At 41.4% G+C, this 19,851-nt stretch overlaps 1 protein-coding gene across 6 annotated transcripts in view; it reads left to right on the forward strand.

The window, feature by feature from the left end:
• LOC126278282 (inactive dipeptidyl peptidase 10-like) overlaps positions 1-19,851 on the forward strand; it is a 1,623,672-nt gene that overhangs the window by 1,196,194 nt on the left and 407,627 nt on the right. For all 6 annotated transcript variants that reach the window (XM_049978288.1, XM_049978290.1, XM_049978291.1 and 3 more), the window contains exon 4: positions 17,047-17,121. In XM_049978288.1, the coding sequence (XP_049834245.1) occupies positions 17,047-17,121 (75 nt within the window). The remainder of the gene's footprint in view (positions 1-17,046; positions 17,122-19,851) is intronic.

Genomic DNA, 19,851 nt, shown 5'->3' on the forward strand with positions numbered 1-19,851 from the left:
TTATTAATAAATAACTTTCGCATTTATCTATAATAATAGAAAACTCTTATGTTTGGTCATGATGAAGAAAAATACAACAATAAATGTACATGTTCTTCATGTTTGTGCTTTTAAACTGTTCTTGTATCAAAAGCAATTGCTTTGGTTGCACAAAAGCACAGAAGTGGCGTGTTCAACTAATTTTTATTAAACTTCCTGGCAGATTAAAACTGTGTGCCCGACCGAGACTCGAACTCGGGACCTTTGCCTTTCGCGGGCAAGTGCAAAGGTCCCGAGTTCGAGTCTCGGTCGGGCACACAGTTTTAATCTGCCAGGAAGTTTCATATCAGCGCACACTCCGCTGCAGAGTGAAAATCTCATTCTGGTAATTTTTATTACTTTCAAAATTCAAAATTATGTAAAATACATGATGAATTAACGCTGAATGACGTGCAGTTCTAATTATATGCAAAACAAACAACCAAACAAACAAACAAAAACAAGAGAAATCGTCGGCTTCCAGCTTCTCTCTTGCACATTCTTTTGTTTCTCTCCCTGCTAATACTTCCAGTACTACTGATAATCTTACCATTTAGTACGTCATTTATGAAGTGTACCAACATTACTGAACCGTAGTTTTGGAAGAGCGCAACTCTAATTTTAAGAATCACCCAGTGAACTGTAAGCAAAATTAACGCTGTGCGAGACAAGTCATCCAAGTTGTACATACTCAGTGCTGCCCGTGCGAAGTCAGGGTTGGTCGCTGGTTGGACATTAATCGTATATATATATATATATATATATATATATATATATATATATATATATATATATATATATATATATATATGACTACGTTTACAAATGTTGATAATGAAATACAGAACACAAATGCATGTTTAAGTCTAGATCAGGCATGCCTAAACAGCGCTCCACGAGCCCAGTGACCCGAGTGTGGCTGAGGAGTCAAGAGGAAGTGAATAATGGAAGCTGCAGCCTGACGACGCTAGAGCAAAGCAGACTCCGGGCAGTTTTCCGACAGCACCATTGTGTTCAATTAGATTTACATTCGGCATTAGAAATACTATGGTGTCTTCACACTTGTTCAAAGAAAAGAAAAAGGTGAAGGGCCTACATCGTTCAATATCGAATGGGAATTGCCGTGCTTACCATAGGGAGTTCAGGGTTGATAGAGTAGTGACAGAATCTTTTATAGCCGATGTCACCAATTATTTTGTTAAATGTCTTAAGGCGAGGAGAGAATCACTTAGTAACAGATATGGTGCACAAGAGTGAGGCTATCAAACAAAAATTAATCCTATGGAAAAATCAGCTTCATGACATGAAACATTTCACATGACTCAAGGCAGTCATATGTGAACCTGACATGACCAGCTATGTTTCAGTAATTGAAACATTTCACATAAGTTCTCAAAGACCTTGCACAACTGAATAAAGATTTCCATTTGTTTGCCAGACCACCCTCGCTTTTGGCTACTGATGCACTTCATTCCTTTCAACTTGAACTTATAGATGTACAGCGTAGTACCCGTCTCAACGACCTGTTTGTCCAGTTCAGAAATTTACAAGACTTTCATAAAATGTTACCCCAAAACCAATATCCTCGACTACACAGACAAGTCACTAAATTTTTCACTGTTTTGTTCAACACACAAGTGCAAATGTTTTTCTTCTGTTATGATATGGTCGATGTCCCGCTACCGTTAAGGTTTAACAGATTTTAATCTGTGTAACCCCATGTGTTTAAATGTGTCACAAACCATTGTTCCAGATATACATTACAAATTCTGAAGTTTAAACACCAGAGCTGAATTTTAAATGCCTGCCTGTAGTTCTATTCACTTTATTAGCAAAAAAAAATGGTTCAAATGGTTCGTAGCACCATGGGACTTAACATCTGAGGTCAGCAGTCCCTTAAACGTAACTAACCGAAGGACATCACACACATCCATGCCCGAGGCAGGATTCGAACCTGCAACCGTAGCGGTCACGCGGTTCCAGACTGAAGCGCCTAGAACCGCACGGCCACACCGGCCGGCTATTAGCACTATCTAACATACTTATTTCATCAAGTAATATAAGTTTATACTTTGGTAAAAAAATAAATAAGTGCCATGATAAAAGAATGCTGCAATAGCCGGCACTTAGAAGTAGTCGCACTGTGTTTGAAACACCTCTTCCTAAGACGTGCGCACAGAGCGATCGCACTCCAGGAGCACAAATCTTGGACAGGCCTGTGTAGACAGACAGTGTCAATCGACAGTGTATTTGGAAAATGCGTCAGCATTTGTTTTTAACACTCTAGAAGACCGGCTAATATATCTTTTGTTGTTGTGGTATTCGGTCTGAAGAGTGGTTTGATGCAGCTCCCCATCAAAGTTTATACTACGCATGCTTCTTCATCTCTATAAAGCTATTCCAGGATACATGCATAACTTTACGTAGTCAACCCTTCGTCTCGCTCTACAGTTTTTACCCGTCCCACATTTTCCCGCAGGATTAAATTCTTTTAGTCACGTGTGCCATAAATTTATTTTATCCACCATTCGATTCATTAGCCCCTCATTAGTTATACGATATATCCTTGCATCTTCAGCATTCTCTTGTACCACCTCATTTCATATGATAGTGCCCTCTTCTTGTATAACACGTTAATCGTCAAAGTCTCACATTAGCACGAGTACCCAAACAAGACAAATTTGTATTCTACGATAACACTTCTTTTAAGCCTTTCCTTATGATACCTGTTTAAATGCTCTTCCAAGTCATTTGGCATCTCTGACATAATTAAAATGTCTCCGACAAAATTCGAAACATTTATTCTTCTCTCTAAATTTTAATTTCCTCTCAGACTTTCTCCTTGGTTTTCTTCACAGCCCGTAGGTGTACAGACTGAAAAACATCAGCAGTATGTTTTAATGACCACTGGGCTAAATTGGCCAATATAGCATCTTATCCAAAGAATGCATTGCCTCAGCTGCCAGTGACATTTAAATCGATGTTTCATGACTGCGGACCGAAGCATAAGGAAAAGGGTAAAAGAATAATTGACATCGGTATTCTAGTTTTTGTGACCTTCAGTCCGAAAATTGGTTTCGACAGAACTCTTGCCAACCCTGAGGAAGTCTATTCAGCTGTTCATAACCTCTGCTACCTACATCCATTTGAACTTGTTTACTGCGTCAAGCCTACATCACCCTTTTCAGCTTTCTCCCGTCACATTTTCCTGTATTACCAAACTATTTCTTGATGCCTTAATATGTGTTCTATCAGCAGATTCCTTCTTTTCAGAAATATTAGCCACAAAGTTCTTTTCACCTCATTTATATTCCGTAGCTCATCATTAGTTATCTTGTCTACCCATTTAATGATCTACATGAATATTAACGGCTAGAAAAGTGGATATGGCAACACAGGAACGAATCCATTTGTTATTTTTATATGGAACAGTTTGGTCACTGATGTAGGATGTTTCTTCGATGCGATGTGGAAAAGAAAAGATTTATTTGTTATTTCGAAATATGATACAAAAGACGTAATAAATTAAATTCGAAAATACACAGTCGGAACAAAATGCGATGCCCTCAAGGAGTGTGAGCAGTGGAATCAAGGTATAATATGTGCGTACTGAAGGGCTGAAGTGTTAGTGATTCATTTGTCACTGTCATCGGAAATCCGAAGGCGCTCAGGAGGACTGTCTGTGTTTGCTCTGTTTTTATCGTGGAGGCACTAACAGTACTGAGTTTACAGGTGAACAAGGTTTGCAACATTCATTCTAGAGTACAACCATGTCCCACCGACGACTAAGTGCTCCTGTTTAACAGCTTCAGCCGTTTAAACGGGGTCACATTGTGGCCCTGTGGGAAGATAGATGAACGAATCGACGGGTTTCTGCACAAGTCGGGCACAGTGTATCGGTGCCGTTTAGCTGCCTCCAGTAATAGTCTGTGCAGCATTCACTCACCTATAGACCATGTCCTGGACATCCACTTGCTACAGATGTACATTAAGATGGGAGAAGTGATGTCAGACCGATCATCACCCAGGGGTAAAATCGTGGCATATGGTGTATATGCTGTGTCATCAGGGACCACTGCGAACTTGCTGCCTGCAACAGAATGAAGATCACGTGTGCCTCTGGCCAGCTTACCACTGACACCGCAGCAGTACCAACCATGACTTTTGATAAAGTATTGATTGAAGGGTGGCGCTTTGTTATCTTCAATGATGAGAGTAGGTTCCGTCTGTAAATGGATGATGGGCATACACGTGTGCCATGTAGAACTGGTGATATGCTTATTCCAGAGTGCATCTGCCTACGACACAGAAGTCGCATCGCAGGCTTGATGGTGTGGGGGCTGTAAGTTACAACTCGCTGTAATATCTTGTGTTTCTCCAGGGTAAAGTAATTAGTGCCCGCTACAATGCAGACTCTCAAAGTCTCACGCTATTTCAATATCTTCGACGGCAAAGTGATGTGCTTTTCCAGCAGAACAGTGCACGTCCAGATATAGTTGCTACGATGCAATATGCTCTTTGCTCCAGGAAGATCACCAGATCTCTCGCCAACTGAACAGGTGTGGGACATGATCAAGCGGAAACTTATTCGTTTACCAGCCCCAGTAAGAACCGACACCGAATTCCAACACCAGGAGCAAGATACTTCGGACAGTCTATCGCAAGATGCCATTCGGCACCTTTGTAATTGTTTGCAAACGAGGATACACTACATAAGGGGCGGGGGAGGTGGGGGGGGGTGCATCATGTATTGGTCATCCTTTCCTTTCATATGGGTGATTCGTTCGGTTTGAATACCTCATCGTATATTCCTACAATGATGAGCTACCTGTCACCTCAATTGTCAGCAAAATTACCTTGTCCTTGAGGTTTGCATTTCTTTCCAACAGTGTAAATTGTACACTACTCGTAGACCTTTCCAGAGTCGCCAGTCTGCCGACTAATCTGATGCAGCTCCCCACGGTTTCCTCTAGTCACTCGTAGGGTTGCACGTACTCAAAATGACTTCAATTATTTGTTGTGCATGGATTTTAATCTCTGTCCTCCGTGGAAGTTATTACTGTACATTTACATACAGGATTATTTTTTCCACCGTGTACAAACTCTAGGGACTGATCGGTGAAAGGATATTGAACAGAAAAGGTCTAATGACCTTATGTACGGAAATGTATAATCATCATGCTAGACATCATATATGCAAGCACTGCGGTCTAATACGCGCTGTACCTTGGAGCCACAGTTACAGCATGCATTGTTTTCTCCTAGACTGTTCCCTCCTAGACTGTTCCTCATACGTCGTGCCCTAGCGTCCTCTTCTACCATAGTGACTGGTAATTTTGTGTCCGATTCACCTCTTGCTGACTGACCTTGTAGTGGATGTGATACAGCGTTGTACCAAATGGTACCGTATTCGAATCGAGAGGTTGCCGACATGGTGTTTACTTACCGAAAGGCAAATGCCAAGGATGTATCAGACGACCTATCCCCGCCGACAACAACCGCAGTATTCAACGTCTGCAACAGTGTTTCACCGTATGTCTGAGACAGGGTCGTTTCGGGAAGCAGAAAATCATGAGGGATGTACCCGAAATGTTCGGAAACCAGACTTGGAGGAAAATGTGATTAACACTGTGGAAGGCAGCCACCGTGTCAGTACCAGGCAATTGTCACGTCAGTACAGGGTGAGCCAGACGACCGTGTGGAACATTCATCATGACAATTGTTTTACCATTATTACAGTCAGCGTGTGCAGAGCTTAGTAGCGATAGACTTCCCATATCGGGAGCAGCCTTGTCATTGGTCTCTTCACCAGGCAACCACGATTCTGGGATTTCGTCCATCCTATTTACAGATGAGGCCACCTTTAGGCGGAGTGGTATCTTCAGTTTTCAAAACGATCGTATGTGGGACAGTATGGTGACAGCGAATCATTAGCATCGATGCAGCCTGACTGTGTGGGTTGAGATAATTGGCGATCGTATTTTGGGACCAGTCTTGCTTCCACGTCGCCTAACAGGCCGAACTATCGGCGTTTCTTGCGGGTGAGTTTGCCTTCCCTGATGGAAGAAGTGCTATTGTTGATTCAAATGGTTATGTGGCTGCTACATGATGTTGCTTCAGCCCACTTCGCCGTTAACGACCGGACACATCTCAATCGTGTGTTCTGTGGTCGATGGGTGGGACGAGGGCGTCCAGTTGCATGGCCTGCTCATTCACCGAATCTCAACCCGTACGACTTCTGCTTATGGGGCCATGTCAAATGTATCGTGTATGCATGGCCCATTCCAGAAGTGGAGACACTGGAGCAGCGTATTCATGCTGCCTTTCACATTGTTCGGCTGGAGGATAGCCGATGTGAACCTGCGAGGCAGATCGTGCTACAGTGCGTACACGCATGCGTTGAGACACCTGGAAACCATTTTCAGCTCATAACTGTGGCTACATGGTACAGCGCTTCAGCGCTTGTTAGTCCGCAATCTCCGTAACAATGTGTGGTTGAATAAGTGGTGTCTAGAATGGAGACGATGCATTTCCGGACATAAGTACATTAGACCTTTTCTGTTCCGTATCCTCTCACCGATCAATCCGTAAGGTTTGTACACGGGGGAAAAATCATCCTCCACGTACTCCGCAAGCCACCGTACTGTGGACAGTGGACTGTACCACGTACCAAATTAGTTATTTTCTTTCCTGTTCCACTCTCAAGTAGAGCGAGGGATAAATGACTGCCTCAAGGCCTATCTACGAACGCTAAATTCTAGTATTTAATGTTCGTGGTCCTTAAACGAAATATAGCTAGCAGCAGTAGAATCGTTCTGCAGTCGCCCTCAAATACCCGTTCTCTTTATTTCCACAACAGTATCTCGCGAAAACACCGTCGACTTCCCTCCAGGGATTCCCATTTGAGTTCACGAAGATTATCTTTAATGCTTTCGTGCTAATCGAAACTGCCGCTAACAGATCTAGAAGCACGCCTCTAAATTGCTTCGATATCTTCCTTTAATCCAATCTGATAGGATACAGTACGTAGCCACTGACGGGCAGTTATCTAGGAAGTTTTAAAGATCCTCTTCTCTTCTTAATTTATATAGGGGATTTATGAGACGATTCGAGCAGACTTCTTACAGTTTTTGAAGATGATGCTGTCGTTTACCGTCCAGCATACTCGTCGTGAGGTCAATACGAATTAAAAAATGATTTACAATAGATATCTGCGTAGTGCGAAAAGTATCAGTTTACCCCGAACAAAAAACAGTAAGAGGTCTTCCATATGAGTACTAAGAGAATTCCGTTAGGTTTCGATTACACAATAAATTAAAGAAATTTAAAGATTGTTGACTCAATTAAATACTTACGCATGACAGTTACGAATAGCTCGAACTGGAAACACCACACAAAAAATATTCTGGAGAAGAAGACCAGGGACTGAGTTTTATCGGCAGAACACTCGGAAGATGCAACAAATCCACTAAAGAAATTGCGTAAAAACTACGCTTATCCGTCTTGTTATGGAGTATTGTTGCGCGGTATGCGATTCTGACCAGATACATCTACATCTACACCCACATGAGTACTCTGCAATTCGCAATTACGTGCCAGGCAGAGGATTCCTCAAACCACCTGCAAGCTCTTTGTCTACCGTTCCACTCTCAGACATCACACGGCAAAAGCGAGCACATCTTTCCGTGCGAGCTCTGGTTTTTCTTATTTCGTTATGATGCTCATACTTCACTAGATAGCAGGGCGCCAACGAAGTTGGTGATTGAAATTTCATGAAAAGATACTAAGATCTATGATTTATTTTTGTTTTATTTATTTATTTATTTATTTATTTATTTTTGTAACGATTACCACAACCAACGCGCATATCGTATCTGTGGCACTCTCTGCCTATTTCACGACGATACAAAAGGAGCTGTCCTTTTACAATGTGATCCGTCAGTCCTAGTTGATGCCATAACTACACCACGCTGCAATACTCCAGAAGAGGGCGCACAAGCGCAGTGCAAGCAGTCCCTTCAGTAAATAAATCGCAGATAGGATTGACGGAGGGCATTGAAAACGTTCGAAGAAGGACAGCTCATTTTGTGCTATCGCGAAATAGGGGGACAGAATGCTACGGACGTGATAAGCGATTTGCGGCAGCACTCTCATGGCATTTGATTTAATGCCGAAGTCTTTCCTCGAAACTTCGACCACAAACTTTCCACTCCGAATGCGAAAGTATTTTGTTGACTCTCACCAAAATAGGAAGAAACAACCATCGTGATTAAACAAGAGAAATCAGAGTGCTCACATAAAGAGTGAAATGTTCATTTTTCCCACGGGCTATTCGAGAGTGGAACGGTCGAGAAACGGTCTGAATATGGTTACATGAACCTCTGTCGACCACTGTAATGCAAATTGGGGAGTAGACAAGTAGGCGCATATGTAGACAGACACACGATATATAAGTTTTTTGCCCCTTCGGTTCATTCTTTGGTTTGTATGTAGGATTAACATGCAAAAACCTTAATACGGTAAGTGTCGAAACTGAATAGGGTCTTCAAAAACGAAACTACGATGAAAAAAGGTTTTGTGCCCACAAACTCTCCCATAAGAGGCATTTTTTTTTCTTTTAAAGATGCATGAAGTCTTTCTATAAATTTATCGACAATTTCAGTAGATCAAAAGCAGTTTAGTGGTTTGGTATAACAACTGAACTTCTTGGGTGGAAAGTCTGTAAACCGGGCTTGATGATGTTCGTTACGGAGTTCTTTAACAAAATAATAAATTATACCTTTAGGTCATTGAGGTTCTTACGATGGAATATGTAAATACCGTAAGTACTTTGTATGATGCTGTCCACTGCCGGCATTCTCTCATTGAAAGTAACAGACATAGCGGAAGTAAATAACTGAAAAATTACTACTGGAACCTCAATATGGATATCAAAAAACACAGAATTATTTTTTTTTAATAACGTACACATCTGTTGCAGGAACAGTTAATTTTTCAACAATGGATGTTGTTGTGAAGGTCACTTACTTGTACAAATTGAATGTAATGTGGGGTGACTGGGTACATGACATTAAAAACATACAGGAGAATGTCATTGCACATGTAGGGAGTGGACAAAAATATGGAAACACCAAAAAATACAACACAAAAACACATTACCGCACCTAATATGGTGTCGGAAAGCAATTGACACTTAAAACAACTTCCAGTCGTCTGGGGATGGATAAATACACGTCCTATAGGAAACTTCCTGGCCGACTAAAACTGTGTTCCGGATCGAGACTCGGGAATTCTCATTCCGGAAACATCCCCCAGGCTGTGGCTAAACCATGTCTCCACATATCCTTTCTTCCAGGAGTGCTAGTTCTGCAAGTTTCGCAGAAGAGCTTCTGTGAAGCTCGGAAGGTAGGAGACGAGGTACTGGCAGAACTGAAGCTATGAGAACGGGTCGAGAGTCTTCCTTGGGTAGCTCGGATGGTAGAGCACTTGCTCGCGAAAGGCGAAGTCCCGAGTTCGAGTCTCGGTCAGCACACAGTTTTAATCTGCCAGGAAGTTTTATATCAGCGCACACTCCACTGCAGAGTGAAAATCTCATTCTGGAGATGTCCTAAGTGGACCTCAAAAGCTCAATAATATTGAGATCTGCTGACTCTGGTGGCCAGGGGAGATGCAACGCTTGATTCTCGCGCCCACAAATCAGTCTTGGGCGATGCGAGCTGGGTGCCCAGTGGCCCTGTCGCCTTGGAACACAGCGTCACCATTGGTGTACTAACATTGTACCATATAATGGACATGATCGCTCAAAACGATCACATAATCCTTGGCAATAATACTATCTTGCAGGCCACCCATGGGGCCCTTGGAATACCACGACATGGCTCCCCAAATTGTAACCCAAACCCATCATGTTTCGCTATTAGGTCGTACACTCGGCCAGACGTTGGTAACAGTGTGACTCGTCCGACCAAATTACTTTCATCCAGTATTCCGTAGTTTAGGTATTATGGCTTCAGCATCACTGATGAGTAGTTTTGAAGTTCCAGGTCACCCTGCAATTACCCACTTATGATGCCCCCTTCGTGTTGTTTTTGTGCTGCAAAAGTTCGCGAGTGTGACATTCAGTTCTGCAGTAACTTTTGCAACCACTGTCCTCTTACACTTCTGGCCATTAAAATTGCTACACCACGAAGGTAACGTGCTACAGTTTAACCGACAGGAAGAAGATGCTGTGATATGCAAGTGATTAGCTTTTCAGAGCATTCACAAAAGGTTCACGCCGGTGGCGACACGTACAAAGTGCTGACATGAGGAAAGTTTCCAACCGATTTCTCATACACAAACAGCAGTTGACCGGCGTTGCCTGGTGAAACATTTTTGTGATGCCTCGTGTAAGGAGGATAAAAGCGTACCGACACGTTTCCGACTTTGATAAAGGTCGTATTGTAGCCTATGACGATTGCGGTTTATCGTATCGCGACACTGCTGCTCACGTTGATCGAGATCCAATGACTGTTAGTCGAATATGGTATCGGTGGGTTCAGGAGGGTAGTACGGAACACCATGCTGCATCCCAACGGCCTCGTATCACTAGCAGTCGAGATGACACGCATCTCACCCGCATGACTGTGACGGATCGTGCAGCCACGTCTCGATCCCTGAGTCAACAGATGGAACGTTTGCGGGACAACAACCATCTGCGCGAACAGTTCGACGACATTTGCACTAGCATGGACTATGAGCTGCATCACAGACAGGAGCGCCTGGGTGCACGAATGGCAAAACGTCATTTCTTCGGATGAATCTAGGTTCTGTTTACAGCATCATGATAACCGCATCCGTGTTTGGTGACATCGCGGTGAACGCACATTGGAAGCATGTATTTGTCATCGCCATACTGGCGTATCAACCGACGTGATGATATGGGGTGCCATTGGTTACACGTCTCGGTCACCTCTTATACGCATTGACGGCTATTTGAGCAGTGGACGTTACATTTCAGATGGGTTACGACCAGTGGCTCTACCCTTAATTCGATCCCTGCAAAACTCTTCATTTCAGCAAGATAATGCACGACCGCATGTTGCAGGTCCTGTACGGGCCTTTCTGGATACAGAAAATGTTCGACTGCTGCCCTGGCCAGCACATCCTCCAGATCTCTCACCAATTGAAAACGTCTCGTCAAGGTGGCTGAGCAACTGGCTCGTAACAATACGCCAGTCACTACTTTTGATGAACTGTGGTATCGTGTTGAAGCTGCATGGGCAGCTGTACCTGTACACGCCATCGAAGCTCTGTTTGACTCAATGCCCAGGCGTATCAAGGCCGTTATTACGGCCACAGGTGGTTGTTTTGGGTACTCATTTCTCAGAATCTATGCACCCAAATTGCGTGAAAATGTAATCGCATGTCAGTTCTACTATAATATATTTGTCCAACGAATGCCCGTTTATCATCTGCACTTCTTCTTGGTGTAGCAATTTTAATGGCCAGTAGTGTATTTTTCGTTACAATCCTCTGCAATGACGGTCCATCACAAGCACTCAACACATTCTTTCGTCCACGCTGTGATTTAGCGATGATGTTTTTCCTGTTACGGTCGCAGGTTCGAATCCTGCCTCGGGCGTGGAGGTGTGATGTCCTTAGTTAGGTTTAAGTAGTTCTAGGGGACTGATGACCTGAGATGTTAAGTCTCATAGTGCTTTTGATTTTTTCCGCGTTCCCTGTACGCGTTCTAAATCTTTGATACGGTGCCTTTTTAACACAAAACACTTTGACTATCTTGGTTGCAGAAGTACCTCTCAGACGAGCACAAACAAACTGCCCACGTTCGAATTCACTTGGCTCTAACATAAGACACTCACAACTGCATAGAACACTGTTCTTACCGTAACTGACACTTTCAGTGTACTGAGGACAGTGTAAGAGGCCGTTCGCGGTCAGATACAACAGCGAAACTTGCAGGATTGGATAGAATCTGCATTTACGTTCAAGCATGCATTTCTGGCGATGTTTTCATACTTTTGTCCAACCCCTATAATTTAAAACAGTAAATCAATGGAATGTATAGAGGACGTCTCATTCAAGTGATGACTGAGGTGTCGCTGGTTTTATTGACGATGCTGGTGTTAGTAATTGTGGTGGTGGTGGTGGTGACAGAGTGTTTTAAGAAAACAAAAAATTCTACATCTGCATCTACATGGATACTCTGCAAGTGCCTGGCAGGGGGTTCATCGACCCACTTTAACAATAATTCTCTATTATTCCAGTCTCGTATAGCGCGTGGAAAGAACAAACACCTATATCTTTCCGTACGAGCTCTGATTTCCCTTATTTTATCATGGTTACCTATTCTACCTATGTAGATTGGCGTCAACAAAATATTTTCGCAATAGGAGGAGAAAGCTGGTGATTGAAATTTCGTGAGAAGTTTCCGCCGCAGCGAAAAACGCGTTTGGTTTAATGATGTCCACCCCAAATCTTGTATCATTTCAGTGATACTCTCTCCCCTATTTCGTGATAATAATAATACAATAAAGCTGCTCTTCTTTGAACTTTTTCGATGTACTCCGTCAGTCCTATCTGGTAAGGATACCACACTGCGCAGCAGTATTCTAAAAGAGGACCCACAAGCGTAGTGTAGGCAGTCTCCTTAGTATATCTGTTACATTTTCTAAGTGTTCTGCCAATAAAACGCTGTCTTTGGCCAGCCTTCCCTACAACATTTTCTATTCGTACCTTTCAATGTAAGCTGTTCGTAATTGTAATTTCTAGGTATTTAGTTAAATTTACCCCCTTTAGATTTGACTGATTTATCGTGTTACCGAAGATTAACGGATTCCTTTTAGCACTCATGTGGATGACCTCACACTTTTCATTATTTAGGGTCAACTGTCAATCTTCACACCATACACATATCTTAATCGGTTTGCAATTTGTTTTGATCTTCTGATGTCTTTATTAGTCGATAAATAGCAGCGTCATCTCCAAACAACATAAGGCGGATGCTAATATTGTCTCCCAAATCGTTTATGTAGATAAGGAACAGCAAAGGGCCTGTAACACTACCTTGAGGAACGCCAGAAATCACTTCCGTTTCACTCGATGACTTTCCGTCATTTACTACGAACTGTGACCTCTCTGACAGGATATCAGAAATCCAGTCACATAACTGAGACAATATTCTATAAGCGCCGGCCGATGTGGCCGTGCGGTTCTAGGCAATTCAGTCTGGAACCGCGTGACCGCTACGGTCGCAGGTTCGAATCCTGCCTCTGGTATGGATGTGTGTGATGTACTTAGGTTAGTTAGGTTTAAGAAGTTATAAGTTGTAGGGGACTGATGCCCACAGATGTTAAGTCCCATAGTGTTCAGAGCCATTTGATTCTATAAGCACGCTATTTCACTACAAGCCACTTGCGTGGTACAGTGTCAAAAGCCTTCTGGAAAGCCAGAAATACGGAATCAATCTTAAATCCCTTGTCAATAGCACACTCAGCACTTCATGTGAGTAAAGATCTAGTTGGGTTTCACAAGAACGATGTTTTTTAAATTCGTGTTGACTGTGTGTCGATAGACCGTTTTCTTCAAGGTAATTCACAATGTTCGAACACAATATATGTTCCAAAATCCTGCTGCATATCGACGTTAATGATATGGGCCTATAATTTAGTGGATTGCTTCTACTACCTTTCTTGAACATTGGTGTGACCTGTGCAACTTTCCAGTCTTTGAGTATGGATCTTTTGTGTATGATTGTTAATTATGGAGCCACTGCATCAGCATACACTTAAAGGAACCTCATAAGAGGTCTGGACCAGAAGACTTGCTTTTATCTAGTGACTTTAATTGCTTCACTACTCCGAGGATATTTACTTCTACGTTACTCATGTTGATAGTTGTTCTAAATTTGAATTTTGGAATATTTACTTCGTCGTCTTTTGTGAATTCATTTCGGAAGGCTGTGTTTAGTAACTCTGCTTTGGCAGCACTGTCTTCGATAGTATGTCCATTGCTAATGAGCAGAGAAGGCATTGATAAAGTATTGTTAATACATTCCAATTCTGCAGTAATCTTCCTTCCCTCTCTTAGAGGGGCTTCATTCCGATGGTCTGGCATTCATGCGGACACCAAAGAAATATTTCACTTCGCGCTACGGACTAAATATTGCTATAGAGCGTTTTTTGAATACTCTAAAACCAAAAGTTTAAAAATGTGGTTGACTTCTCACTATATTTCCGTCACATAATTGTCAATCGCTATCGCTGATCAGACATTTTCTAGATCAGCCAAAGCATTTATTCTCTTTGGTGCACCCGTCTTTAAGTATCTGCCAAAAATACTTTTTTATTACTGCACTTACTGTGAAGACTATGAAGACTATATTATATACTCATGTACGTATTACTGCAGTATAATGGTGTGACAAGGTAAACAAAGCGGTAAGTAAAACGGGGAGTCTCCAGAACGAATTTTCGCACTGCAAGTGTAGTATGCACCGATTTCAAACTCTCTCACAGTTTAAAATTTCTCGGTGGACTAGGACTCGAACCTGGTCAAGTTTAATTTATTTTAAAACAAATAGTTCTTCAAGAAATACACGCACTCAGTGTGCACTAATACAGATAAAAGTAAAGACGGTGTATTTTAAATGTCAGTGTATTATTTCATTCCTCATATTCACTGTAGGCATGCAACGATGAAAGATTTAAAAAATGTAATACTATATCCGTTGTGCCATTTATCCATAATACAGCGATTACCCTTCGTGTCAGTTTAACAGACAGGGTTTCCTTTGACATGCGTTACATATTCATGAACTGATATATAATGCGCGCCATAAACAGTTCATTGGCTGTGCACGTTGATAATTAATTAAACTGGACGATAATTTTAAATCCTTTATTGTATGATGGGCAACTACTTGAATTGCTCTGAATTCATCTAGAATTTCTGTTGCAGTGGCTTTGTGACGACTTTAAAACAATTCACTAAATGGTTAGAAAAATCAGTACAAAATTTAAACTTGAAAGTTGTTTCAAAGCTGAAAATTCGTTTCCTGTTATGCTGCTCACGTAGTCAAGTAGTCTTTTTACATTACGTCATTTTTTTTCTTTTTAACAACTCTGGAATGCTGTATAACAGTTGCGAGTAAGGTGTACTTCATATGACCCTTATATAATAATGTGAGAATTGTTACTTTATTACTTTCACTGAGGTCAGAGAATTTTTAAAGCCGTGTGTATTCAATTTACGTAACTTGTTTTATCAAGAGCGTTCGGTGAAGAGAATGGATATGAAGTTTATATAGTCATAAATTGTGAACTCCTACTAACCAGTATCAATGGAATCATTCTCACTAAAATACAGTATTACTGTTACCTAAGTCTACGTATGAGCTATTCTCGAAACTGATGATAGGTTACTATGGTGACTGCAACACTAGTAAGTGTAGTTAAGTGGCGCAGTCTCCCAGTATACGGTGGAGGGATCCTATATTGCCTACAGAGTGTCTTTCATCAGAAACTACTTCACTGTGCACTTCATGTGATAGATGCAACGAGAAGAGAACTGCGACCTTCGCGCTGTTACTTTGAAACATTTGGAGGATAGCGCTTGGGTCTAAACAAGTCCCGCAGAGGTGATGTCATTTTGACGTCACACACACTATCGACGATCGATGATCGGATATCGATTTTCACTAGCATTCTATAAGGACCTCTCACAAGATTTCATGCTCGCGTACCGGAGATTTACGGAAACATGTCATTCTTGGAATGATTTATTACAATTATTTCTATAATAAAATATCACGTGGTGATTTATCAACCTTTAATACCTTCATATAAGAGTTTACTCTTAGGAGTGTGTTATTATCGTCAATAATTTACAAATTAAGAATGAAACACACCTGTTTTATAATTTTCAGTATGCCGTTTCAGTGTAATGAAGCACAGAAAATTTGTCATAAACACATCACAATTATCATTAAATATCATGCATCAACGATACAAGCCTTGAAGATAGAATATGACAGCCAAGGCTGGACTTGAACATCGCATGGATTAGTGCTAAAGTAATAAATAACGTCGTGGTTTCAGGCGTCGAAAGCTGTTGGTTCGCATCCCGTTAAATGTAACTGTTTCATGTAAGCGTTTTTAGCACGTTCTTTTACTTTGTGATGAATGTAGTACAAGTATGTTATGCAGTACTAAACGTTATTTACATTCAGTCACATCCGAGACTTATGGATGAAATAAATAATTAACTATTTTGGAGTATATGCTTAGGCAGGAAATTAAGGGGACACTTAAATTGCTGCGACTGAAACGAGCAACAATAAAATTCAACTTCTCGCTTCTCACAAATATTTGGCTCTTTATTTCCGAATATGTACGACTTTAGACTATGTGGATATGCAGAAACCTAAGAATGCAGCTTAAATTGCTGCGAGTGAGTCGAGGAGCAATGATATTATCATTCTTCCTTGTCACAAAGTCGATAGTCGATCATGCGGTCGTCGATATTGCACGTGACGTCAAAATCACGTCACGTTTGCTTTTACAGTAATTAGATTAGATTAGATTCACTTTCATTCCAATTGATCCGTAGTGAGGAGGTCGTCCAGGGTGTACAACATATCAGAAAAAAAACAATAATACTTGACAAATATTTACAACTCAAACAAACTAATGTACCATTCCACAGGTCCCAGGTGAACTGATTGTCAATTTTTTTAATGAACACTATATGAAAGAATCATTTTACAAACACTAATGCACTGAATTTAAAATAAAAAAGTTTTTTTTTATTTATAAGGTAATAAACATATAATAGAACTACTATAATACTTATTTACAATGAACACATTACTCCACTGAAATGGTACAGAAGTTGGATTGTACTAACACACACACACACACACACACACACACACACACACACACACACACTTATATAAGTAAATAAGATTTTAGCAGTTTGCCCGCGCCTGAAGAGTTTAACCTGCAATGTTTCCTTCTGCTTTTTCAGAGACAACTGAACGCGGCGGACTTCCTCATTTCGAGCGACCTTAAGTACGTCCTGCTCGTGTATAACAAGAAAAAGGTGAGTCAGCAGTTTCAATCACGTATACGCTAAAAGGTTCTTGCCGATTTTTGGTTGAGCAGAGGCATCATACAATCAATCACACCTGGAACCCGTTGCAGGCATCATTGTTCAGAGGCCGTGCGTGGTAGCCGCGTGGTCTCAGCCACGTTGCCACAGTACGCACGCCTACACCCGTCGGAGGTTCGAGTCCTCTTTTGAGCATGGGTGTGTGTGTGCTGTCCTTAGCGTAAGTTAGAGTAAGTAGTATGTGAGCCTAGGGACCGATAACCTCAGCAGTTTGGTCCCATGGGAATTACCACAAATTTCCATTGTTTAGGCACTTTAATCACTGTTCACATGAGGTTTATTTATATAGTAATTTCGTTTCATAAACCTACGAGTACACGCTTCTCCTCCCCCCACATCCCTCCTCTGTTTTCCCACAACCAACTGCAATACTAGTTTCTTCGGGGTAAAATTAATCGATACTGTTTTCTAATGATAATAAAGCACAGTTTAATTATACTGTTCAGTGATGCACATGCAATCCTAAAGAATTGGAAATAATAGATATTGACATCATGTTTATGTATTTGCGATCGTTTGTTGTAATTCCATTATACTGAACAGGAGTTTTACTAACTGCTATGTTCCACTGTTGTCTGCTGTGAACTATTACGCACTTGTGCCACAATATATTCGACGAAGGTTTCTTCTTTGACATTCGTAACATACGTATTGAACTACATAAACCGCAAAGCAAAACAGTAGGACAACCACGAAACTCCAAAGCCTGACAACTACACTTTCCAGTCACATTAATGTGACCACCTGTTAGAGGCCTCCATAAGAATCTTTAATAGTGCAGACCGCTATGAGAAGTGCAAGAGAATTACTGAAGCTCTGGAAGGGACCGATAGGGATGTGGAGCCATGCCGACTACATTACCAGGGGCAGCTGCGCTATTTTTCGCGCTTGAAGATCCATGCCGTGTACAGTCCGTTTGGAGGTGACCCCACAGATTCTCGACTGGATTTTAATCTGGGGTTGCTTGCTGGGGGAGTACGGTAAACTCGTCTTCAAACTGCGCAACTACACTGCTAGCTATGTGACATGTTGCATTGTCCTGTTGGTAGATGTCATCGTTTCGAGGAAAAGCAAACTGAATGAAGAGGTGGACATGGTCCCCAAAGAAAGATGCAAACTTGTTTATCCATTATGTCTTCCAGAATGACAAAATCATCCAGACCATAATGTTCCCTTTTCCAGCCTGGACCCTTCCGGCGATTGTCACAGGGCAAGATTTAGACTTTCCATGGCGTACATGCTAACGGTCATCTGTCCGATTGAGTTTAAAAAATGATTCATCTGAAGAAGCCACGTGTCGCCAATTCCAGTACTGGCGTGCAAATTCCATCCGTTGTGGACAATGAACAGCAGTCAGCATTGGTGCATGAATCAGTCGCTTGCTGTGGAGGCCCATATGCAGAACATTTCGCTAAATGGTCGATGAAGAAACACTGTTAGTAGCATCTTGATTCATATGAGTGGTCCGTTGCTCAACAGTTGCATGTTCTGCCTTCGGCAGGAAAGATCTAACAGTCAGATTTGAGCACAATTTATTATAATTAAAGAAAGATGCCTTCTTGGCGTACACTAATTTTTAAACGCAGGAACAATAAGAAAACCCCACAACTCTTGTGCTAGCAAAACCAGATAAGAAAACTAGACAATGGAAGAAACTAAAAACAAAAATCTACTCCACTAAAAACAAGATGAAACGTGCTACTAAAATGCTATGGCGAGTGTATATAATGGTAGAGCCGGCGTAAGTACTGGCCGGAGTTGTCCCTAGCGGTAGGTAAACAATCGGCATTGCTGTCTTGTTGGGAGTAGGCCGAGTAGGCGGAGCGCTACATCAGTTACATGAGTTCCGATTGGTGGAACACTGTCGTATGTAGTCTGGCGAAGTAGTTCCATCTTTATTCAGAAATACCGAACTGTGCATCATATTACATTTCTCAGCATTCCATTTGTGAATGTCCCGGTAGTGAACAAATGTTTACGTATAATGGCGTAGCAAATAATAAAACAAGCAGTTGATGCTTCTTAAAATCTTGAAATCGGTTTTCGAGTCCGTATTTCAACTCACAATTAGATATCAAAGAAGTAGATTTAATTACTGCCGACTGTGTTACGTCCGTTTGCTTTGACAGTGCAGGAAAATGTGTGAAGTCTTTTGTTCGTAACTGTTGCTCCCAAAGCCCAAGTTGTGGCGAATTTTTAACCAAAGGTTCATGTTGCACGTGCATTTCCTTGAAGCGTAGGTTATATGAAGATGTAAAAACATTAATTTGAAAAGTTTTTCTTTTCTTTTTTAAGTGCCCTTATATATGAAGGATCGGTGATTACGGATTTATATCTGTAATGAAAACGAGATTTTGTATTTGTAATTATAAATAATTAGAGTTCATTTTTCATGAAAATTAAAATTAAAAATGTGCTAATTAGCATATATTTATATGACCTAGGTATTAGAACTGAATGGAAAAAAACTAAGAAAGGAATGACCGAAACTAGACTCGGACGAGCAGTCCAATAGTTACCAATCTCGACCGCTGGTTTTTTTTTCTCGATATCTGCATATTTCACGCCGTACGGAAATTCTAATGCAACTACTTTTAAAATATATATCAACTACGCACTTATGTTTAAAAGCACAACCCCCTGGGAATCGAAACCTGGTTC

This window comes from Schistocerca gregaria, chromosome 6 (genome assembly GCF_023897955.1).
Source record: "Schistocerca gregaria isolate iqSchGreg1 chromosome 6, iqSchGreg1.2, whole genome shotgun sequence".
Lineage (NCBI taxonomy): Eukaryota > Metazoa > Arthropoda > Insecta > Orthoptera > Acrididae > Schistocerca > Schistocerca gregaria.